General features: G+C 48.4%; 7 protein-coding genes across 7 annotated transcripts; 2 read left to right on the top strand and 5 right to left on the bottom strand.

Moving 5' to 3' along the window:
* Window positions 1-230: 230 nt before the first annotated feature.
* F4817DRAFT_273123 (uncharacterized protein) lies at window positions 231-2,628 on the top strand. Its single transcript, XM_049299453.1, has 3 exons — window positions 231-541; window positions 623-779; window positions 838-2,628. The coding sequence occupies exons 1-3, from the start codon at window positions 486-488 to the stop codon at window positions 2,419-2,421; spliced, it is 1,797 nt and encodes a 598-aa protein (XP_049154687.1). The 5' UTR covers window positions 231-485; the 3' UTR covers window positions 2,422-2,628.
* Window positions 2,629-5,319: 2,691 nt separating this feature from the next.
* Window positions 5,320-9,141, bottom strand: F4817DRAFT_273095 (DUF1708-domain-containing protein). The gene is made up of 6 exons (XM_049299452.1): window positions 8,744-9,141; window positions 8,532-8,677; window positions 8,377-8,470; window positions 8,086-8,314; window positions 5,715-8,032; window positions 5,320-5,664 (listed from the first exon to the last, which is right to left on the bottom strand). The coding sequence occupies exons 1-6, from the start codon at window positions 8,931-8,933 to the stop codon at window positions 5,564-5,566; spliced, it is 3,078 nt and encodes a 1,025-aa protein (XP_049154686.1). The 5' UTR covers window positions 8,934-9,141; the 3' UTR covers window positions 5,320-5,563.
* Window positions 9,142-12,316: 3,175 nt separating this feature from the next.
* Window positions 12,317-14,009, bottom strand: F4817DRAFT_273071 (uracil-DNA glycosylase). Its single transcript, XM_049299451.1, has 2 exons — window positions 13,424-14,009; window positions 12,317-13,325 (listed from the first exon to the last, which is right to left on the bottom strand). Exons 1-2 carry the CDS (start codon window positions 13,789-13,791, stop codon window positions 12,614-12,616), a joined length of 1,080 nt encoding a protein of 359 aa, XP_049154685.1. The 5' UTR covers window positions 13,792-14,009; the 3' UTR covers window positions 12,317-12,613.
* Window positions 14,010-14,621: 612 nt separating this feature from the next.
* Window positions 14,622-15,932, bottom strand: F4817DRAFT_361831 (mitochondrial carrier; the record flags this gene model as incomplete). The annotated part of the gene is made up of 2 exons (XM_049306456.1): window positions 14,622-15,772; window positions 15,833-15,932. 2 exons carry the CDS (start codon window positions 15,930-15,932, stop codon window positions 14,622-14,624), a joined length of 1,251 nt encoding a protein of 416 aa, XP_049154684.1.
* Window positions 15,933-16,563: 631 nt separating this feature from the next.
* On the top strand, window positions 16,564-18,666 carry F4817DRAFT_351280 (uncharacterized protein). Its single transcript, XM_049305062.1, has one exon. It carries the CDS (start codon window positions 16,791-16,793, stop codon window positions 18,417-18,419), a length of 1,629 nt encoding a protein of 542 aa, XP_049154683.1. The 5' UTR covers window positions 16,564-16,790; the 3' UTR covers window positions 18,420-18,666.
* A 208-nt stretch (window positions 18,667-18,874) lies between these two features.
* Window positions 18,875-19,619, bottom strand: F4817DRAFT_368842 (uncharacterized protein; the record flags this gene model as incomplete). Its single annotated transcript, XM_049307284.1, has 2 exons — window positions 18,875-19,218; window positions 19,289-19,619. 2 exons carry the CDS (start codon window positions 19,617-19,619, stop codon window positions 18,917-18,919), a joined length of 633 nt encoding a protein of 210 aa, XP_049154682.1. The 3' UTR covers window positions 18,875-18,916.
* A 2,355-nt stretch (window positions 19,620-21,974) lies between these two features.
* On the bottom strand, window positions 21,975-23,022 carry F4817DRAFT_320239 (uncharacterized protein; the record flags this gene model as incomplete). Its single annotated transcript, XM_049301160.1, has 3 exons — window positions 21,975-22,172; window positions 22,227-22,599; window positions 22,655-23,022. The coding sequence occupies 3 exons, from the start codon at window positions 23,020-23,022 to the stop codon at window positions 21,975-21,977; spliced, it is 939 nt and encodes a 312-aa protein (XP_049154681.1).
* Between the last annotated feature and the right edge of the window lie 510 nt (window positions 23,023-23,532).

The following is a 23,532-nucleotide window of genomic DNA, read 5'->3' as shown; positions in this document are numbered from 1 at the left end:
AAATATTAGAACCCGGCTCTTCCTCCTAACCCTCCATATCTAACTTGCTATATCCACTCACTCATCATCCACTCGGCCAACATCCACTCGACTACATACTATACAGCCTGCTACCTACAGCCCTTCAGCCCCTTCACGTCAGATTAAGTCATCGCTCGACACAACTTGTCCAGCCCGGAGGCATACACTTTTAGTCCAGTATATAGTATATACTAGCCTGAAACCTTCCTCTCCCCTGGTCTCTACCTGTCAGATATAATCATAACTTTCTTTCCTCGCGGACCGGACCTTGGATGGGCAAATATATTTTACGTTACTACCCGTCGCGTAGTCGCTGTCAACCGACTCGAGGAATCCATACCCGTCAGAGTTAAATCCTGCGGCAATTGGGAGGCGAAGCCTTATCGCTTACCTACTTTGTCCCTTTCACATTTCTATAATCTAAATTTCTTTCTTCAACCTACCTTAGATTTACAGTCGACAAAATGGGACGGAGAAAGATTGAGATCAAAGCCATCAAGGACGACAGAAACCGCTCTGTGTAAGCTGCCCTTCCGCAATTCGAGTCCTTCGACTTGTCCAATCGCGTCCGCTTTCAATGGCTAACATTTCTGTCCTATAGCACGTTCCTGAAGCGAAAGGGCGGTCTTTTCAAGAAGGCGCATGAGCTGTCCGTGCTCTGCTCCGTCGATGTCGCCGTGTTTATCTTCGGCAGCAATAAGAAGCTGTACGAGTACTCCTCGAGCGATATGAGAGATCTGATCACAAGATACCAATATGTTAGTTACATCCGTACCCGCAAAATTTGAGGGGGCAATATGATTGACAAAGGGATAGCATGGTGTTCCGAACGAACATAAAGGACCGCACGATTTCAACGGCGGCGATGACGACGACGACGAAGATGGCGAAGGTACTCCTCCGCATGGCCTCGAAAGCTCTGTCGAGCCCCAGATGATCCCTCCCCATTTCCAAGGCCAACATCCTTTCCAACACTTGAGGCATCATACTCCCTGCCCTTCGCCTCCCGTCAACGGAATGCCATTCGCACCTCGGGGCCACACACCGCAACCGCAAATCGTGTCTAGGCCGTCGTCTCGAAATGATCCCCGCCGCGACCTGCGCGTCCCTCAACCGGGGCCTCCCCAGCCAGTTACCAACGGATACGCGTATATGCCTCAGCCAGCTATATACAACCCGCAGAGTCAATCTACTTACCAGCACGGGATCCCGCCGCCAGCTCCAGCCCAATACCAATACAGCAATGCTCAGCCGCTTGTCCAAGTTCAGCAGTATATGGAAGACCAGCGCCGATCGTCCGTACCTCCTAGCTATCCTCAGCAGGGACCTCCGCAACCTCCACGTCCTTCTCCGCCGCAGCCTACTCACCAGTTACCGCCGCAGCAAGCTCCTCACACGTCTCCACAACCACCCCCTCAGCATCTAGAGCCCCCGCAGCACCAACACCAGCACCAACACGCGCCAGAACTACAACAACCTCCTGCGCCCATGGAACCGAAGCACGAGCCGCTCCAGGAGAGATCCGGCCAGCCTCTATTAGATACTGTGTCCGCGATCAAGAAAATGCCGCAGCGTAAGCAACATAGCATTTTCACTCCGATCGACGAGAACCGATCGATTTTGTCTCAGCATATGGCCTCGTTCAACGCGGAACCCCGGACAAAGGATGATGGAAACCGATCGCAGTCGGTAGATGTGGGCGCTGTTTCGCGATCCAAATCCGATTCATCCCCTCCTCTTCCGCAGCGCTCTAGCACTTCTAACTTGAGCCATTCTCGCAATTCTATTCCTACAATTCCCGAGACTACATTCACCCCTCCTTCTCGCTCGAACAGCCTAAAGGTCGGCGGCGGAGCGCGCCCCCGTCTAAAGGTCCAGATCCCCGAGGAGCAGTCTGACAACGGTAGTACAGCTGGTGGTGATACGGCTACTTCACCCCGCACTACCATCGACACGACTACGCAAGTAACGCGCCGGAACGGCATAGAAGGCCCCGGGACTGGGGTAGTTCTCCCCCCTCCTTCGCCGTCAGCATCGGCTATGCTATCTGCGGGAGCCACTGGGCCGCCAAATCCATTCGCTAGACCCCACCCTCAAACTCAGAATAATAGTATGAACATCGATACGCCCGTATCAGCGCTCCCATCAAGGTTCCTTAACAATGAGTTCTTGCCTAGTCCCAGCAGTTTCTATCCGGAATGGAACTTCCGGGGTACTGATAGTAACACACTTCCGAGTCCTCTGAATTTTGCTACGCCGGTGGTTGGTTCGGGTCCTTCCTTTCTGAGGGACGACACCGGACCAAGTGCTACGAAGCGGAAGAGCCCGGATATAACGGCCGGTCATGGTTCGGACGGACCAGAAGGCGGCGAGCCCAAGAGAATAAGAGTTGACGGCTAGTGGCATGCCGCCATGATTCAGATTCAGAGGCCTTCTGGTTAGTTATATATTTATCCCGTTTCAGCTTAATTCGTATTTATATCGCGACTCGACTCGCAACTGTACAACACCTTAGAGAGCATCGACGGACATTTATAACTGGATCTCGCGCTGAACTTCTGGATACCTCGTTTGTTTTCTACCTTTTACTCGGCATTTGCCAGTTTCGACTTCGACCTGTGGCAAATTCGCTCGTTTATGTTTGACGCCATGCAACTACCTTTTGCTTCACTTCTACAGCATGGCGTGGCGCTCAGGGGCGTTTCATGGTCACTTTTGCATTTCATTGAAAAATTTCACCCATTTTACCAAAATCATTATAACCATACGACAATACAGTTTTACTCGCTGTTTTAGAGAGACGGACATGACGAATGAGTAATGGGAACTTGTGTGGTGTGTGTGACTTTGCTATCTTGATATCGCATTTTCTACGCGGGAAAAAGTTGGAGACGGGAAACTTGCGCGTGAGAGACGAAACATGGGGACGGCGTTGGGGCTGGTGGGAACTTGCAGCTTGTACACTATTACAGTTTGATTGATTTACCTAGGCTTGTTTGTTAGAGATACCAGTGGTGGATTGGGCATACGTTACCAGATCCTGAATGAGACTAGCATTGACCTTGATTCTTACCCCTTTTTTTCGTTGTTCTGCTGTGATTGTGATTTGGCGGTTTACATTATTGCTACGTACATGGGAAAAGGGGCGCAACGGTTCGAAGAATTCAGATAATGTCGATGATCTCATCTTGCTGATCTACCTCAACTACCAGGGGCTCGATACTGCTAACTAAAATGCCTTAGATCAGATGAAGAGCCGGCAGATGTCAACCAATAAGAAGACATCGGCACCGGAGATGCAGGATTCGGGAAGGTCGCTAGATCCTACGGGTCAGCCATGACGTCGTGGCTTACCGGCGCGGGAGCTAGGGCTAGTAGGGCTTGAATGTATATACGAGAGAGAAATAGCCCCCGCCCCTTAACAACGATATTCCCCCCGTATTGTAGGTATACAATGTCGGCGCGCATATGCATGCATCACGAAGGCCAAGTCGCCGGGTCCATGATAGCAAGCCAATAACTTAGGTAGCCACGGAACTGTTATGCGGCCCTATTCCACGCTGTCTCAGACCTGCATAGCATGCCATTGTCCTCGGTGCCTGGACAAGCTAGCTGAATAGCAGACGACAGAAACGTATGGTCTTGGGATGTATGTTGTGCACCCGGGGATTGAGCTATAGCGTCCGTGAGTGGGGAAGTAAGACATAGCTTGGGTCGTAGGGCTGATTAGCTAGGGCTGGTCGGGGTCGTGTTGTACCAGGCCGGCGGGCTATTTAGAGATAGGATGAGACGGGTAAGAAGGGGGATAGTAGTCTCTGTAGTACGTACGCCTTGGCGTAGAAGGTAGATGTATGTTTTGCAATACAAATAAGGGGTAAGGGATAAGCAATCCACCTAGCCTAGCTTGGCAACTCGACTATGCCTACGGACTCTAAGACGTATATAATACCTAGCTGACAGACAAACCACTCATCTCATGCAGCCACTCGGTGAACGATAGATAGACGGGTACATAGTAGATCGGTATGTGTCACCGGTGGCTACCTAGTCTTAGCTTAGGATCTTGTACCACTTGTCCACCGGTTAGCCGTGGCTTGTCCAGCTTAGCACTTCGTATCGATCTATCTACCCGTGTTTGCGCCGAGGAAAACGGACGATCGTCTGATCTCTTCACGGGGTAGACAGATAAACCAGGTAAACCGAGTAAAGGCTAAGCAGATCAGATGGCTGTGCTTTATATAAACCGTGCCAAGTCCGAGCTCGAGAGCCGGGCCGGGACTGTGACTACCTAGGCTTTCGCTTAGCCGGAGTATAGACGTGGCGCGGGTAGGTATTTGATCTAACTCGGATATATTTACGATGGAGTATACTCTGTATACGCAATATATTTTACAGTAGGAGGATTAAACCGTCTCCTTTAGCATGAAGATTATATACCCCTATAACTAATTATAAGCAAGTGTAGACATCTATCCGTATAACTATGATTGGATAGAATAGGACAACTTGGACTCAATAACTGGACTTCACGCTCGTGTTGCTAAACCCCCCTACCTCTATTCCCCTGGATATAATTATAATGGATTTGGGCGGACACCCCTTTATCAAATTAGTCAACTTACGCATACATCAAGCATTCACAATACCACTATCAAATAATTCCACCAGCGAGAAACTCCGTTTCGGGTTCACACAATGTTTTTATTGAGATGATCCATATCTACCGGAAACGGTATTTAAAGCCCAGCGCCTAGCTCCCGAATCGAGCCTCGGGCCTCGCCTTCGGATGCTGGCTGGCTGGCTGGCTGGCTGCTTGTTCACATCTGGAGAGAAGATAATAATCTGCTAGTTAACTTTGGTGGCCTATTGCCTACACCGAAAAATCCAGCTGCCCAAAAAAGATTTGCCATCGAAGAAATCAACGAGAAAAAAAAAAAAAGACGCGTCAGGTACCCCCTCAAACAAAGTAAGCACCAAGGTATCTTCCAAGCTCCTCCTCCCCTCTTCCTATTCCGCGCGCGCGAATGGGTATCTTCCACCCCTCGTCGTCTCATTACTCTTCACCTCGGAAGCCAGAAAAACAACCGAAAAGGATTAGTCCGCTGTAGTGCTTTGTAATTTTTCCGCACCAGATGCAACAGCAACCCAAGAAAATATCCGGTCCATAGCCAAGCTATGCGCTCTTACATCCAGGGTTACTGTCGCCTTGGAGCGATTTTCGTAAGAGACCGAATAGTTGCTGATTTTGGAAAATCCCAACCGTATTTGCACGTTGGATGTTAAAGGTCAAATTAGTAAAACGAAATTCTCCCCGTCTGGTTCCGGCTGTGAAAGAAACATGGGATAGGCATGTTCTAATGGTATCATCGAAATAAGAAAAGTGCTTAATGCCAGATATTAATGAACAATCGGTCTTGGTGTGCCGAGTACAACTAAAGCGAAGAGCGTGTCCGAAGAAAACTCCAGGCGTGCAGATGCAGGCGAATTCATAATGCAGATATCCGTTTGTATCGTAGCCAAGTCGTCATCTAAAACACCGCTCCTAGCGGCGACTGGAGGGAGTTACGGGGCCGCTTGCGCCCTCCATGTTACCTGTCAGCTCAGCGACACGGGCCTTGATACGGGCTACACGGGACTCAATTGCTGCTATAAGTTAGCGGTTGAATTACTAGGCACAAAAATAGGGTGCTTACTCTCTTCGCCACTAGTTTCGTCGCCGTCGTCCGTCGTCTTACTGTGCGCACCCCGGCTCTGCTCTTCACTTGGTCGAGTGACCCGTTCGGCGGCATTCTTTCTAATGGCGGCCCATCGGTCCTGCATAGGAACGCTTGGTGATGGAGCTCCCGCATCGTCGTCATCATCGTCATCCAGGGCAGGGTGGCGGCTAGAATGTCTGGCAATGGGTGGCGGCGCAGCAGAATCGACACTCTGATCATCATCGGGGATAAAGGCAGGCTGGTCTAGGAGAGGACCCTGATCGAAGCGGGAAAACTCGGTGTGAGCTTCTGCGGCATCGGCAGTATCGACACGAGACAGATTGTCGTCGATTGATGGCTCATATCCTTTTCCGGGACGTACCGGCGTTACTGGCGTTTGCGTCGGTGTCTTTTCTTCGGATCGTTCCACTAGAGCTTCGAGATCTGGAGATGTAATCGATTCTGGGGACATAGGCGGCTGAGCCGCCGGTGCCGGGGCCTGAGATTGCGCTGCTAGCATGCTGTTCACATCTGCGGCGGCATTCTCGGGTAGCTTGGATTGACGATTCTTATTTCGGCCAAATAGCTTCTTAAAACCGCTAGACCTAGACTTTTTGTCTTCCTTATGAAGTTTCTTGTGCTTCTTGCCCTCAGGACTACTTGGTTCAGGGGAAAGCATAGTCTCGCGGGCTGCTTCTACGCTCTTCCCTTCACGCGGAGTGGGAGGCAAAGGCGAATCTCGACCGGGTTGTTCCGACCGCTGAGCGGGGTGAATCGGTTGCGGAGCCGCAAGCTTCTTTTCCGGAACTGGAGCCGGAGCCGGAGCAGGTTTGGGCGTCACCGGGGTTTTTGGCTCAGGTTCAGGCTGGGATTGAACTGAAATAGGAGACTGCGGGTGTTCCTGGACGTCCGGTTGAGGGCTACCGCCATTTGCCGTAAGCCCATTCGTTCCAGGAGGATGGCTGGGCATCTGAAGCGACGTTTGTGATACACCACGTCCAGCAAACGAATTGCCGAGATATGCTGCACGGATAGTTTCCTTGTCGTACTTGCTGGCCCATTTCATGGCCGGTGAAGCTACATTTACAACGCCTGGTTGCAGGGTGAGGATGCTTTGAGTTTTTTCTCTCATCACCTCGGTATCCGTACGCCCGCGACGTTCCGCCTTGGGGCTAGCCTGCTGCTCTTGAAGCTGCCTGGCCTGCAGTTTTTGCGCCGCTGCCTGGATCTTGGCTTGCTGGTCGGGTCCGATACTGGTCTTGCTCAGGCCGGCGCCAGCACCGCCACCAGGGTTCAAACGATCATTCTTGTCGCTACTTGGCTTAGTAGTTGACTTGCTTCGGGAAATTCCTCTGTTACGCCTTGTCCAGCTGAAAAGGCCCTTCTTCTCCGCGATATACGCGCCGGCATCGGGCTCCGGGGCTGCACCTTTAACCATCTCCTCCATCACGAGCCACCGGCCTTGACGGATAACTGTCTCAAGAACAGAACACCTACCAAATGCCGACTTCCGTTCTGCAGTCTCTTCGGGCGCCAAGCTGCTCATCCACACCCACCAGAACGCCTCGTCCAGGTCGAATCGACTGATACTGGCTAATTCGCCGGGTTCCAGCTGACGATCGCTCTCTAGACGCGGACGGTGCGATTGCGCGCTACGCTGCCTAACAGTTGTCTCGATGGGGGGCAGAATCTTATCCGGGGGTAGTAAGAGGTTCGAGGGGCTGTTCGGCGCGTCATCGACGAAACCGGACGATAGGAAGTCTGCCCAAGAGGGAGTAGTTGGTCTGCCAAGATTCGTGCCCGACGCGGGAGTAGTCCGTAGCCCACGGGGATTTCGAACTTGGCTAAGTTTTAGTGAGTCTGAGTCTTCGTCCTCTTCCTCTAGAGAGCCTCCAAAGCCGATATCTTCGAATCGCGACCATGACGCATCTCGTAGGCCAGTAGAGTGCTTCGAGCTAGAAACTTGAGACTGATTCGCAAGAGATATCGCCTTAAGAACTCTGCGGCACTCCTCGGTTAGGGCCTTCACAGGATCCTCATACTCAGAAAACTCTCGAAGAGCTTGGTCCTCATCGCGGTATTGGAAATGATTAGCACGGCGTAAAAGCGCAAACGGTGTGGACGACACAGCATCGACAATCATGACAACCCTGTACGTCGACGACATCAATAATGACGGCGCCTGCGGGGGATACTCGGTTTCCTGCAGCAACTTTTGCAAGGACATGGGGAGCATGGAAATACCTGCGCGAGCCTGCTGGGGTGATAAGGATCTGAGATAGGCAAAGAACAGATGGCTCGTCGCATCCGCGGCACTAGGATTTATTAGCGAACCGATCTTAAATTTCGGGCTTAGGGATGCGCAAACCTCAGCCATGATTTATATCCTCCGTCGAAGCCATTGCCAGTATCCTTATGTTCGAAGGCCCACCAAGCTGCCATGCGAGACAGTTTACGACCGCCGAAACCGTTCGACTTACCATGAGCTGCGATGGCTGAGAGTAAATCGAAGTAGTCGAATATGATATGTGATCGTGCCTGGTTCTCGACGCTCAGCGGAATGAAGGTAGAGAACGAATCGCGGGCCATATTCGAATCTAAATCATAAGTCATTCCTCAGTATAATATTCCACACATGTACTAAATAGATAGGTCGTACCTTGCTCTCCAACTCTGAAAAGCTCGTAGGCATCCCAGCCCACAATGCCGCCTAGCAATCTGCTCCATACCCATTTCAGGACACCCGAAATAACCTGAGTTTGTTAATGAGAATTTCTTAAACTAGCGCATATTGTTCTAGTTGGCAAGACGCACCATAGGCTCGGTCATTCGTAGCTCCTGTACAAGGGCCTCGCCGCGTAGGTTCTGCTCATCATTGAAAAAGTGGCGGATGAAAGTGCGCACGGCGCTAGGATCAGAAGTCGGTCGAAATGGGAGAAGGAGAAAGGGAAGATCGAGAGCTACACGTCGCGAACGGATTAGCCTATACTAGCTCAAGTGAGAAAGGATTATTTTGCTATTCATACCCCTAGCTTTGACTTCCTCCGTGCAGCGTTTTACTAATTCTTGGACCTCCTCGGGTTCTACCGTCGTTCGCGTATACGCATCTTCCCAGCGCGGCTTGTTGGGCAATTGGTTTGCTAAATCAGCCAGATTGCCGTTTTTCTTAGACTTCGGGCCATCTTTGCCCCTTATTCGAGAGAAGAGGCTCGGCATGGTGATTGGTAGGCTTGAGGTACCCGTCTAGGTTTCCGTTCACAGCACCACGTAAATCTAAGTTCGAGAACGTTGGATATAGACAAGTGGGTATTTTGATAGTCGAATTATAACGCGGGCTAACGCATAAAATGTTTGTAGAGGAAGACTTGTCCGAGTTGCGCCAACAGAGTGGGGGTTGGGTATCAAGTAATATTATCGAACGGTATTTGCCAACGGAGCTCGACGTATTCGAACCAGGTATGTTTTGAGATATTCTTTACCGGTGGGAAAAAAACCCCAGCTCCAGGGTATGAATCAATAGGAGGATACCACACCTCGACAGAAAGGGTAAGAAAAAGAAAAAGAGTAACGAAAGATCAAACGATTAGAATTGAAGCGTTCACGAATATGCGTGAAGCGGCAAAACGAAGGGTATCAAGATGCACACATGGTAGAGTTCAAAAAAGTTCCAATCGCCAAGGGGAGAAAAATAATAATATTAAGGGGCGGTCCAAACTTCGACGAGGTTCCCATAAATGACGGATCAAGGAAGTCGTCCTCGCTACTCCCCCAAAATCTACTAGACACGTACTGGGCTATCCAATTACAGCTCTGGACCTTAACGGCGCCTACCTGGTGGGCTACCACTAGAAGAGCTAAAATAATCTCCTTCAATGCCGCTATGCCCAGAATAGGTAGTCCAAGCAGGCGCGCTAATGTACATTTACCACGCTTGGAGGTGCGGGTGTACCTACTATCAGCATGCCAGCATGCGTGGAGAAGGTGCAGCAGGGGTTGCGTTGGCCAACGTGGTCAAGGCACCGTTAGATTTTCTGTGTTAAACAAGAACGTAAGTACCTAGAAGTTACTTTCCCGCCCAAGCACAGCTGAGAATACTTTACAGGTTCGCGTCCTTACCCAAGAACTCTAATTTAATTACAGGACGGGAAGTGGTAATCAGGCGGCATCCGGTCAGACTTTACCAAGTGTCTTCCCCCAAAAAAGCCATCATCATTGGCGAGATGTAGCAACCCGAACCTAGAACCTAGACCATTTCAACCTCACATCTCACATGGAACTTATATCCATGTCATAAATCTACAGCACAGATACATCAAGTGGGCTTGCCCGCATCAAAAGCCCATAGGTCCCGCTAAAGAGCCCTCGTCATAATTGGGTGGAGTTGCACCTATCTCTCTTCCGCCTGGGTGACCTGCGAACTTCCATGTTTGCCTCACCAGCACGAAAACCAGGACCGTAGTTTTCTGACTAGACCGGGTGAGTTACCAAGTCATTGGTAAATTAGCTGTCAGCTCAAACTCGAACCATCCCACATCGACTCAAACAGCAAGTGTTGTACCAAACCTATTTTGACGATAGCTTCACTTCCAGCGTATCTCTTGAGAAGCGTTTCCTGTTAGGTCGCTATGGACATCCATTATCGCGGCCGTGAAACGAAATACTACCTAGCCTGAGTTCGATCGGCAGCAGCTCGATTCGTCTCCTGCAACGTGAGATTTGAACAGACGGGGTTGAGCATTATCGGAACACCATCGGCAGTTCTATTTCAAATGCCACCTCAGATGTCACCATCGACCGAATTCATCCAATGCATGGTTACCTAAACCTTCCTTTTCATCGTTTGAAGCTATATTTAATCTGGATTTGGTCCTGTCTGTAGCCGTTTTCGTGCTGTGTAACACCCTATGAAAACAACAGGAATATGAGCATCGGAAAGATATTTTCCTAGTTTACCATGTCCTGAGTTGTCGCCTTGACTATCACCGATCACCGGGATAGATCATTTAGAACGAAGCGCCAAGATATTATCGCGTCCCTTTCCTCCTCGCCCAGATCATTCTCTAAAAGGGCGTCAACCTTGCATGAGCACAACTCATCACTCGGAATCCGAAGCCAATTAATTCACGAAACCCATTGGACCCGGTTCGGCCGGTCGCTTCTTATAGGCTAGGGTTTAGATGAGTTGGCAATTGTGGTGAGGTCACCCCTAACAGGAGAAGCCTGATTCGAAGAGTTAGCTGCGAGCTATTGGTACAGAAACGCCAATGCTATTGGATTAAGCGTGTCTTACACCGACCGCGACTTTTCGCGTCCAATAATTGCGCATTGGGCTTCCAAGGGGTTTCGTGCGAGACATTGGCTGGATACTACGTACATATTAGGTACGTTGCAATCTCCCTTTCCTCGGGCTATCCCTCCATCTAGTTGTACGATTTCTCAGGTGAAAAAAAACGAATGCAAAATTACGGCGAGGAGCGTGGGCTGCCCAGGTCCTTGAAACTTGGTTCTGCTTGAGCCTCTTGAGAAGCTGAGTCTTGGAAAACGCCATTAACCAAGTTTGTACCTGTCGACAATTTATCTGAACAGTTCCGATGTACAACATACTTGTGCAGGTGTGTGGCTCGCCTTGCATAGAACATTCAATGAATCTAGGGGACGAAGGGACCTGCATGACTAGCGTGGGATCTCGGGCTTATGCACATGTTATCTGGCAGTTATCTGAATATTATTCAACGAAGTACTCCACAACCACGATTATCCCAGTGGCCATACTTACACGACAGACACATTATATTCGCAAGAACCTACAAGAACAGCTAGCTGACTAACTACCTACCTAGGTATCTTCGATGTCTATAAAAGATAACAAATAAATAAATATAAATAAAAATAAAAATATTCTAGCACTTATCTATCAGCGGAATTTTCGTTCCAACAGTCCCTAGAGATGGAACAAACAGACTACGTACCTCATTATGTACAACGGCGGCATGTAACGCTGGTCTATGGTGGGGTAGCCGGCCAGGTCTCCATTTTCGGTTCCCGAGACATTTCTTCAACGGCCTCGATCGAGCTTAATGCCGATGATAACATATCCGTTTAGATAAGCCTTGCAAGCTAACCTTTACCAGGCTATGAAGCATCACAGCGAAACGTCGTCGCAGATCCCGTTTATGCGCCAAGATGCTATAGCGCCATTGCCATACCCAGATGCCCTCCATAGGTATCTCGGTTCCGATCTCTATCTCAGACTACTGGATTGCTCGCCTATGAGCAGACTGCGTTTAACGGATCCAGCATAACGATTGCCATTTTATCTATGTATAGTACTAGTGATATGATATTTGCGAATACTATCATAATTACTTACATAATTTCTTGTAGCATTAGATGAGATTCGTTTTGAGAAGCGAACCCTTCATTTCGCTTCTAGGGTCGAGCAATTATATGTTCCTAGGTCAGACGGTGTTCTAGGCGGGTATTCGTCAAACCTATCACAATGAACATTTCGTTATCTCATTACACAGTATCTTAGCTAACCGATTATACTACTCCAACAAGAAGGATATGCGAAGAAACAGACGGCGATTATAACAATACCGACTATATACATGACAGACTAAGGACACGCTTAGCAACATCACGGATGCAAAGCGTATTATCTAACGAGGTACACAACTCATAACTTAAACAAACTAGGTATTATTCACATGCACCGCCTCTTCCTAAAGGGCTTTTTCCTCGACCTATACAATGTCGATATACTACGAGCACACACCAGTCCAGGCATGTAAACCACATAGAACGCCGACCAGTAAACCTATACGACCAGAAAAGAAAGTATCCGGACGCCCCATGTCCCTAACCCGCATAATGCGCAATTTGTGAAAGTAGACTCACTTTGATTCAGCATCACTTGCTGTATCTTTGTCTTCTTTGCCCTCTTCACCCTCCTCCTGAAGGATTTTACTCTCCTCCTCACCCTTCTCCTCATTCGCTTTTCCCACAGCTACAACAGGCGGCGAAACTTCTTGCTGTGCTTCCTCCGGTTTCTTTTCGCTAGGATTAAGATTCCAATCGATAACGCCGTCCTCACCATACCTATTCGCAAGCCACTCATTAGCCTGCTTGAAATGCCCGCAGTCGTAGAACCCCCTCGATGCGCTCAGCGGGCTCGGGTGCGCGCTCTTCAGCACAAGGTGGCGCTTGGTATCAACCTTAGTAACTCGCTTCGCGGCGGGGTTGCCCCAGGCCAGGAACACGACACCACGAGTGCGCTTCTGCGCCACCAAGTCAATGACTTTCTGCGTGAAGCGCTCCCAGCCGCGGTTCGCGTGGGAGTTAGCCTCGTGCGCACGCACAGTAAGACATGTATTGATCATGAGTACACCGCGCTCCGCCCAAGGGGTTAGCAGACCGCCGCCGTTGGGCGGGGGCACGAAGTCCGGGTAGTCCTTCTTTAACGCGATGTACATGTTTTTGAGGGAAGGGGGAGCCTTGGTTGGAGGCCGGACGGAGAAGGCTAGGCCGTGCGCTTGGTTGACATTGTGGTAGGGGTCTTGGCCTAGGATCACGCACTTGACTGTGTTGAAGGGTGTGTGGCGAGACCTGAGGATGATGTTAGTTCAAGTCTATGTATCGAGTATGTAGCATTCCAGGATGGAGGTAGGTAGAGCGCAAGAAGACGAGATGCAACATCGACATACCATGAGTAGACATCTTCCCTAGGTGGGAACACCTTCTTATTGGCCTTAACCTCGCTCTCGAGGAACTTCTTGAGCTCGATGAACTCGGGAGACGTAATCTCTTCTCTGAGGTGAACCAGCCAGCTAGGATCCAAGGTCTGGATCTCAAGCTGGAGGTGACGCTTCTGCTCTGGCGTTAGGCCCGCGACCCACTTGTCCTTGTCGAACTTGAGGGGCGCCGGCTCGGGGCCCGCACCAAACTTTGCGGGGGACGAGGTGGGTGAGCTCTTAGGTGCACCGAAGAACGATGTTATACTCGCGTTCACCTTGGGCTTCTTGTTGGCGTCGCCGGACGTGAGACCTTCGCTCTTGCGCTTTGTGGAAGACATTGTATAAGTAGCTGCAGGTTTGAATACAGTAAGAGTTTGTAAGTATAAGTGTATGTGTAGACGAGGTCGAGGTCGAGTTAATAGGCGACCTATATCCCAAGTCGGGAGGTGTCTTAAATAACGTAGGCACGGCACCGTGAATACTTTTCCTCAAAATGGATCAATCTAATACAATTCTTAGGCAAATATATAACAAACGTCGGAATTCTGACGATTTGGTCAAATTAGACGTGCAAGCGGAAAGTAGAGTGAACAATTGAATTGTAAAAAGGCTGACATTGGAAAGGCCCAAGGTTCTATGTTAAATGGGGATTCGAGTCTCGACGCGTCTCCAAGACGCGAAACCCCCTTTTGGCACTTAACGCGACTTTCTACACGCGTAAAGTGGCTTGTGCGATTACGATGCGCAAGGTTCAGGGCCTCAAAAAGTCCTAGAAATGATGTGTAATAAAGGAAACAGAGGTCCAAGCACAATCTACGTAATTCATAATAATCGTCAGAATTATCATCGTATTAATTCGTCTAAAAGCTCATCAAGAACTTGGGTGTCGAGTTGTGATGATGCCATCGCCTCTTTTGCTTTCTTTTTCTTTTTCTTTTTTCTTCTTTTTCCCTCTAACTTCTGTAACATAATATACAAATCATCATTAGGGGCCGTTCCGATTTATGCAGTCGTCTCTTAAATGAACATCGCGTGATTAAACCAAACCGTCCAGCCGTCCCTAATTTTTGGTCCCGGTTCCTTTTGGTCTCTAAGTAAGGTATCGTAACTCTAATCAACGCCTGCTAATGCAAATCCAGAAATGAGGGGAGAGGGGTGGTGCTACATGTCAAGGCTCGTCAGCCCGACCCTCGTTGTGCTTCCGAACTTTATGTTCGTTGATACTCCTAAACGCTCTCTTACCAACCTCGTAGCTGCTGATCATGATAGCGCAAGACGGCGCAACTTTGAGCGTACGAGGCAGCCATCCTCTCCAGAGTCCAGCCAGTCCTTCGGTCGAATAGATATGCGAGAGGAGGCGAAGCATGTGTTGAGCTTCCGGTTCTACGGCCTTCTCCACTGCAGGCAGAGCCTTGTTCGACGTGTCTTGATAAACCTGCCGTCGGGTTTTACCTACATCGAATGGCATCGTTATCGTCGATGCAAAAGCGCCTGAAAGACAACCGGCAGTAAAACTGTCCATGAAAGTCGCTGCGTGACTCTCCCTGCTCTGTGACCTAGTTCTCCGCCGCGCTCTTGAACCGTCATCCTCTCGAGTTGAATGCCTGCCACGTCGCTCTTCTCGCGCATCGGTAAGCTTACCTCTGATCGTCTCGTAGCCAAACCAATACATGGCCGAAAAGGGGGCGTCTCGCCAGAGAGTTAAAGTTAAACCTCTCCAAAGAGAGCTATAACCCTTGTCGGCCACCATCTCTCGGAGTCCCTTGAAAGTATTCGCTAAATGGCCAGCTGCAGTCGAGCCTGGTGATGCTTGCAGTCGGGTTCGGAATAGATCGATTGGGCTGACCGCAGCAACTGCAACAACTCGCGCGGATGCGCCGGCTACCATGGGCGCATATTCTTCCCTAGTCATTTTGCTGACAGGGCTTGTCTTGCTATATCGTAGCCAATCATAACCGGTGAAATAGATAATGTTCGCGGGCACGGTCATAGCTAACGTCGGCGATAAACCTCTCCATAACGTCGCGAGACCCTCGTGGCGGGCAATCTTCTTCATACCGTCAAAAGTCGAGTTAAATCGCCTCTTCTGTACCTCCTCCACGGCGCATTCCCCAGAAGCGGATATGCTCTCAATCGGACCGGCGACGCATACTTCGGCATTGTTATTCATAAAGAACACCTCTCGGCAACACGCTGTAACTCCAAGGTTCGATGGCCGAAAAGCATTGGGTGACGAAGTTGCAAGTCTCTGGAAGTCTGCAATGGGTTGCGACGAACCTTGCGATTGCAGTCGGACACGGACGACATCCAGAGGAGTGACTATACAGAATAATATCAGCTTAGAGCCCTATCGCTAAGGTGACGTAGAGAAAAGCTTACCTAGAAGCGATGTAAGAAGACTACCGGTAATGGCAGAAAGCATCTTCTGCCCCGCCGAGATATCCATCCCGTCGTTGCCGTCATCTTGAGACGAAACCATCGTTTGTCCCGCAAAAGCGTCTTCGCCTCCTCCTAATCGGTCATGGTTGTGGCCAGCGAAGCTATGATTAGATGCCATTTTTATATGCGCTGGCCCCGGTTGTGCCGGGGGCGCCCTTTATGACAGCTCAATCTACAGTAGAAAGAGAAAAGACGTCTCAATATTGTGGGGAGTGGATGGGTTGTAAAGATATTGTATTGCTATATAGGAAGTTTTACGTAGGTATTTCGTTGTAAATTGTGAGTGGCCAGATTAGGGGAGGCGAAGAATATCAAAGACGAGGGATGGAGGTCTGCGATATCGCGGGAAGGCGGTTTTCTTCGCGTCATTAATACATACATAAGAACAAAAATGGCGAGACTAATCTTTTTAAAGAGAATTTACCGGTCCTAGGCCGAGCCCGAGCTAGGTACTCCAAACCGACGCAGCGGAAATCGAGAACCGTTCTCGATAAAGGTAAACGCACGGTCCCTTATCGTCTTATCCATGATGTCAAAACCAATCGGATCGTCCTGAGCTAGCGATTAGCTGCCCCACTAGGACCCCTCCACAGCAAGTACAGGTGTCGTTCGGCGATAAGATGGATTTAGATAATGCATCCCGCGCAGCTCTAGCCCGTCACGCCGGAGCACCTCATTGTACCTCAACGTTATAAGAGGCCGACTTTTAACTTCATCCGATATTCCGCGAATCACCTCAAATCCTATCCTCATCCTCACTAGATATATAATCATTCTCTAATACCCACATAAAAAGTACTTACGATACGCCGGATTTTACTCTAGGTAATTACCGTTTTTAATTAAGCACTGTACATTAAAATTCATATTTATAGAATTGTGACCATAGCTTGCCAGTATGGACCAACCGACCCAGCAGATACAATCTGAGCTAGAGAGCTTTAGAGAACAATGGCGAGCCGAAGTCTCGGCTCGATCAAGAAATACTGCTAGCTCTCAACAGCAGCAGAGGACAGCCCCTAATCAACAAGGATCCTCTTCAACTATAACAACCAATAGGCCTCCGAGGAGAAATGAATTTACGCATAGAAAATCAACTTCAAAGACTATCCATCAAGTAGAAGATGAGGATGAATACTATCAACCCCAGCATTTCGATGAGCCAGATACTAGTAAATCCATAACAGGCCAGAAGCTCGGCCATCACGATGGAGACTCTACTAAGGATAGAGGTCAAGAGCCCCAGACCGCCTTAGACTTCTACGAAAAAGCCGTCGAGAGGGAGGCGACCGGTAAACTCGGCGATAGTCTACAACTCTATCGAAAGGCCTTCCGCATGGACGACAATGTCGACCAGTCCTACCGTAATAAGCACTTCCCAGGCCGTTGGATAAAGCCGGGCCAAATCAACCCATCTAACGCTCCCGTAACCGTTCCCAACACCGCCCATCACTCCCTAGATGGTGGAGCGCCCGCATTGTCCCTGCCCGACCTCATCACCAGCTTCTCCAGCCTCAAAATTGAGGGAGCACCACCAGAATGCGAAGGCGTAGAAGCGCCTCCATGCCCCATCTCTATGCTGCCCGACGAGATTCTCGTCCATATCCTGCGAGACGTCGCGGTCGCAGATGTGGGTGATTTCGTGCGTTTAGCCCGGGTCTGTAAGAGGTTAGCTTACTTGGTAGCTACCGAGGATCAAATCTGGCGACGGGTCTGCTTAGGTCACGAATTTGGTTTCGGTGGGATGCACTACCATTGGCAAAGGGGTATCAGCTGGGAGCCTCTAGACATAACACAGGAACTCGCCGACTCTAATGACGTATTTACTCTAGAGGAACTGGCCCGTCAACGACAGGAGGAGAGTCGAGCAACAACGAACCTGTTACTTCGTGGACCCTACGCATCATCCTGGAAGACAATGTTCCGGCGGCGCCCAAGGGTGCGATTTAATGGGTGTTACATCAGCACGGTGAACTATATCCGCCCGGGACAGGCGTCAGCGCACCAGGTTACGTGGAATAGTCCTGTTCACATCGTAACCTACTATCGGTACCTGCGGCTGTTCCGCGACGGCACCGCCATAAGCCTACTGACCACCGACGAGCCCGCCCATGTTGTGCACCACCTTACACGAGATAATGTGGCCTTACACCGCGGTGGCTCTGGGCCCCATTACCTGCCCTCCGCCGTCATGGGCTCTGCGCTAAAAGGGCGCTGGCGCTTATCCTCATCAGCGGATAAGAATAACGACAGCACCAACAATACTAATGCAGGGACAACTCTAGCCGACGCGGAAGGTGACCTGTACGTCGAGACAGAAGGTGTGGGGAAGTACATGTACCGCATGGAGCTTACATTCCGGGGCACAGGCAAGGCGGCAGCCATAAATAGGAATAACAACAACAGGCTAACGTGGAAGGGTTTCTGGAGCTACAACAGGCAGACGGACGACTGGGCAGAGTTCCCACTCAAGAATGGAAAGCCTTTCTTCTTCAGCCGGGTTAGGAGCTACGGGATCGGCGAGTAGGCAGTAGGTAGGCGTTTATGAACCTCGAAGTTCGAGGCTCTTTAGCCCCATAGCTTATTAGGTGTTGATCGCACATAACATGAAGCATACGTGACTTTCAGGCGCTGTGTATAGGTTTGATAGGGAGGTATAGCATCATAGGTATTCGTAAATATCATAGCAATAGAGCAAGGGCATAAGGAGGCAATATCAAAGTATGCATGCTATGTTCATTCGACTAAAGCTTGACTTCTAAGAAGTCTTCGACCGAACTGACTAATAACTAATATAGTACCTAGTCAACATGAATGACCAATATGGTCGTCTCTTAGCTCGTACGCCTCACAGATTATCGCAATTCCTCTCATATCGACCCACGCAAACACAAAAACAAATCTCGCATCCTGTTAGGACGAAAACAACCAGACCCGGAACAGTAACACTCATTTGGTCATACTCTAATCCTTTCGGACCATCATTCATTCGCACACTTGATAGTCAGCCGTAGGTATTTCCTTTTAAATATCGGGAACACCACGCTCCTCATAGTAATCGACCATGTTGTAATTGATAGTCTGCGACGATGTACGTTGGGAACGAGACTTCTTAGGCGCTAGTGCTTTGGCGGGGGTGTTGCCGGAGACTTTAGCGGGAACCCCATCCCCTTCATCGTCCTCGTCATCGTCATCGTCATCTGGAATGACTATGACATTCTTGGAGCGTGCAGGCCGAAGTTGTGCGGTATAACCGCGTGCGGGCGCCGGACGAGCCGGACGAGCCGGTTGGAGATAGGACTCTTGAAGGAGGGCGCGGCGGGGGGCTAAAAAGTAAGTACAGGGTTAGTAAGAGATTGAGATATTGGGCTAATATAGATGTATAGTTTAGCTTACCCTTCTCGGTGTGCTCCTGAGTTTCTAGGGTGTTGGCAGGTCGCTTGCGAACCTGGGGTGTCGCAACATCCAACTGCTTCTTAGTCTCATCTTTGCTTCCATTAGTGGCAAGCTGCTTCTTGATGGCGGCTTTGATGACCTCCATGTTAGCATTAGCGAGTTCACCGAATGTCCTAACCATGTCGGCTTTAAATACTTCGGCAATCCAAGAGGCGTCGTCTTCGCCAACATCGGTCATCTTGCCAATATTGATGGCCATCTGCTTAAACTGTCCAAATCCCTCCATCATCATATCTCGGAGAGCCGCTTCCAGTGCGTTCTTGGAAGGCATTTTGTTCTCGGAGTGAAACAAAATGCAGATACGTGTCGTCTAAGAGTGACAGTCTGGAAGGAAGAAGTTCCGTGTGGTGTTCAATGATGAGGATCTGGAAACAGAGCTAAGATAGAGCTTTCAAACAAGGCTTTCGATGAACAAGACCGGGGTGTATGCAAAGGAGAATAAAACGCGACTGTGGTGTGCTTGCTGTCTAAAGATGTCGTGTGACATTCAATAGTGAAATTCCAGAAGGCAACGAAGTGTATGTTACTAGAGTGTAACTTTGGAAATAGGAATTGCTAGAAGCAGGTTATGTACGCAAAAGCTGCGTGATACCCAAGGGTGTAGAAAAAAGATGTGAAAGTTGTCTTGCTAGGTTGGAGTTTCGAAAATAAGAATCCTAGGAGATAGAGTAGGTGTGGACGCAACATGGAACAAAACACTGCTGCTGTGATCTTTAACGATGAAGATCTTGAGGGAAAATAGTGCGAGTTGTTTCGTCAAAATGGAGTTTTGAGAATAATAATTGTAAGAAATGGGTCAGGTATGTACGCAGAGGGAAAGAAGACGTCAAGGTTGTGTGATGTCTAAAGTTGAAACCCTAGAAGGAAGTGGCAGGTAACTAGGGTTAATTTTGGAAAAACTGTGGGAGATACTTCAGCTATGTACGCAAAGCGGGATGATACGATGTTCTAACATGTACATGTGACATAATTAGTAGGCATGTCGGCGACGTCTTTCTCGACCGCTTGGTCCAGACGCTGGGAAGGTCAAGACGGTCAAGACGGTCAAGACGATCCAGACGATTCATATTTACTTGGCCTTATGCTATGGGATACTCTACTAGTTCAGAACATACCTACGGGGACGTCTTAGATGTCGAGACAGTTCATTGTAGGCAATGTCCGTAGATACCAGAGGTAGGAGTGCTAAAGGATGAGAGATGGACGAGCCTTGTGAAAGTAGTAACATCCTATCATTACCGTTGTCTAGATTCGGATGGCATAGGAAATCCTTTGACACCCAATGTGAGGTGGAAAGTGGGAGCAGCTTCTAGTATAGGAACGTATGACGATAGTAATATGAGAGGCTAGGAAGGGAAATGCTCACCAAGGGACAAGGCATTGGCTCCGCTTACTGCTAATATGAAAGGGAAACCCAGGTTTTCTACCATAAACAACACAATAAAAGCCATGTTTATCTAATTTGATACTAGCGAGAGGTGAATATTTTGGCACCTTGAGAGAATGAGTACAAAAGAAGCAATATATATACAATCGTTTATGGCACTAGGCTGCGGTGGAGCTTACCGATGAGGTTTTGACGCAGTCGATGTAACACGGATTTTGAAACTTAATTTGGTTACATAGAACGGTCTTATAGGTAAAGGGTAACTTAGAATGAAATTGGGTAGTGTGTACTAAACGTTCTAGCAAAAATTTCAGAAACCTTTTCTCATAAGAAAACATATCAGTGTCTTAAATATATGTGGAATATATTAAGTAGCATTAATACGAACACATCCAAACACTACTAAAATACCGGTTAAAGTCCAACACAGGGATATATAACACAAACTTAATAGCTACCTACTTATTCCATTTTAGTAAGCTTTGCTATTACATCTTGCCTTTTTTGAATGGAACGTTATTGTGTGGATTTACCACCCGAAAAAAACAGACTTAGTTACTATAACAGAATGCTCTTTTGCTTTGTTGTCGAGTCGAGTATTAACTAGGTGAGTGCTAGGCACGAGATGAAGTCTAAATGAAGTTGATTCTTCTAAGATGTCTCTTGTAGACCTAAGGTCTACAAGAGACATCTTATGCTAGACTAGCGTAAACCTTATTATATAAGGAAAGATTGGTATAAATAGTTACATTGTAAGTCTTACATCTTTAAAGATATCATGGTCTTTTCTCAATACATTTTGCCAGTCCAACCATTCCAAATATACATTATAAGCTTTGTTTGAATTTTCAGTTGGGGCCCAATATATCGTGCTTTGAAGCGTACTTATATATGATAGTTTAATGAAGTCTTTACTATTGTCATCTTGAAGTATTAAAATATGTTTAAATAAGATATACAATTTTGTACATTTCTAGCTTCTTTTGCCAAAGAACAACTCTTATACGTTATTCAACTTGTAACTTTCATTGTTCCTAAGCTCCAATTTGCAACCTAGTAATAAGAGTAGCGGGATTTTCCTAAGTCCTAAAATCTCTTGCTCTAGTACGCAATTATCAGTGCTATAAAACAGGAGCAACCTAACCATACAACAAGTGTGATATATAATATACATAAAACCCGATATTTTCGCCGTTAAATCAACCTAACCCCACGCCTTTACTTCCTAATCAAAACATCCTAATCTTGGGGATCGCCACCTATCATTGGGTTATAGTACGGATCTATACCCGGCATGGCTGAGTTAAAAAGATCCATAATATCGGTGCCGAGAGGGACTTCATCATCCATTTCAAAGTACCCGTCATTAATTGGGAAGAATAAAGCATCGTCGATTGGTAAGGATGCATCGCCGTCGAAAAGAAGATTTTCTGGTACCTGTTCCCTATTAATTGCGGACAGGTTAGGTGTTAAATAGGGGTCAGTGCTCACCTGTGCTGATTCGACATTTGGAGATGGGTCTAATATATGAGAGATGCTGTTCTCACAAGGTGGTTGCCCGGTTCTGCCAAGAGATCTTGAGGTCCCGGTTGGCGATTTCGTCAATATGTGTGGCTGTTTGTCAACAATCTGATTCGATATGCCCTCTCTCTTTATGGTATTTACATACTCGCGGGCAATATGTGCAAACTCGCCAATCAATGAGCCAGGGAGGCCACCGCCGCTCGCATACTCAAGCCTGCTGAAGTGGCCGCCACCCATGTCAAGGAGAGCGAGATTTGTTGCCGTCTCGGCGTGTTTTGGGTTTGTAACTACTAGATCGAATAGTACGAAGAGAGCAACAATTGGAATACCAGCTAGTATCCTATTACTAAGGAGTTAGCGAGGAGAAATATAAAAGTCCGATTTGTCGAACTTACCATAGTGGTGTGTTTGGTTCCACATCAATGAAAGCCGTCAGCTCTAACACGGACCGCGATGTCTCCATCATATTTCTCGTGCTCTCAGCCTGGCGGGCCTGACTTACAACATGACTAGTATTTGCAGCCAAGTACAGTGTCGCTCGGCAAAGGCTCAATTTAAAACTGTTGTAGAGTAAATGGACCCCAAGAGCAGCTGCTCGAAGCACCATGCCCTGTAACGTGTGCGTCCGGTACGGTTCACTCGGTCGGACATTAGCTGGTATCGACATCCGCCATTCCTCTAGCTCGGTCTCGCATTGGTCGATTATAGCTAGGTAATAAGTTCTTGGGTTCTCCGTACCGGAAATAGAGAACAAAGATGTCATAGCTTTCGACAGCAAACGCGCGTATCTTGCAGTTGTGAGAAACCAGTCGAGCTCCCCCACAATCGCGTCGGGCACGGATGGGATTGGGATCACGATGTCATGATCGACGAATATCTACAGCCGTTCGCTTTATGTTAGAGAAGCTGCTCTTTAAATTTGGATAGGGGGATATGGCGATATAGAAACGACATACAGAATTCCTCCCAAAGTGAAAATTAATTATTTTCTCAACGGTGTAAAGAAGCCAAAATGCCTTATGATACGCAACTCTCGCCTTGCCCCTTAAATTGGCGCGCCCGAGATTCTGCGCTCTCCTTGCAGCTTCAGATAATATGAAGTGCTCTATTGCTATACATGATATGCTGCAAAATTTGGAGTCAGCGGCAAACGCTTGGGGGGGGGGGGGGGGGGGGGTTTTTAAATAATGCACAAAAAGGAAAAAAAAAATAGACAGAACCCCGCCAGGTACAAACACAAAGACAAAAAAAGCAGCAGGCATAAAACACCAGG

This window comes from Daldinia loculata (assembly GCF_022478755.1).
Source record: "Daldinia loculata strain CBS 113971 unplaced genomic scaffold F4817scaffold_76, whole genome shotgun sequence".
Taxonomy (NCBI): domain Eukaryota; kingdom Fungi; phylum Ascomycota; class Sordariomycetes; order Xylariales; family Hypoxylaceae; genus Daldinia; species Daldinia loculata.
Note: the sequence above shows the minus strand (reverse complement) of the source record. Positions and strands in the feature narration are given on the sequence as shown.

Bases quoted from the DNA above. Each gene is read 5' to 3' on its own strand.
- F4817DRAFT_273095 (XM_049299452.1), bottom strand. From the start codon at position 8,933: ATGCCGAGCCTCTTCTCTCGAATAAGGGGCAAAGATGGCCCGAAGTCT. The intron at 8,315-8,376 runs GTACGACCTATC...CTTATGATTTAG, and splicing joins TTTCAGAGTTGGAGAGCAAG to ATTCGAATATGGCCCGCGAT. The intron at 8,033-8,085 runs GTTTGCGCATCC...AATAAATCCTAG, and splicing joins GGATATAAATCATGGCTGAG to TGCCGCGGATGCGACGAGCC.
- F4817DRAFT_273071 (XM_049299451.1), bottom strand. From the start codon at position 13,791: ATGTCTTCCACAAAGCGCAAGAGCGAAGGTCTCACGTCCGGCGACGCC. The intron at 13,326-13,423 runs GTATGTCGATGT...CATCATCCTCAG, and splicing joins AGGGAAGATGTCTACTCATG to GTCTCGCCACACACCCTTCA.
- F4817DRAFT_273123 (XM_049299453.1), top strand. From the start codon at position 486: ATGGGACGGAGAAAGATTGAGATCAAAGCCATCAAGGACGACAGAAAC. The intron at 542-622 runs GTAAGCTGCCCT...TCTGTCCTATAG, and splicing joins GACGACAGAAACCGCTCTGT to CACGTTCCTGAAGCGAAAGG. The intron at 780-837 runs GTTAGTTACATC...ACAAAGGGATAG, and splicing joins TGATCACAAGATACCAATAT to CATGGTGTTCCGAACGAACA.
- F4817DRAFT_351280 (XM_049305062.1), top strand. From the start codon at position 16,791: ATGGACCAACCGACCCAGCAGATACAATCTGAGCTAGAGAGCTTTAGA.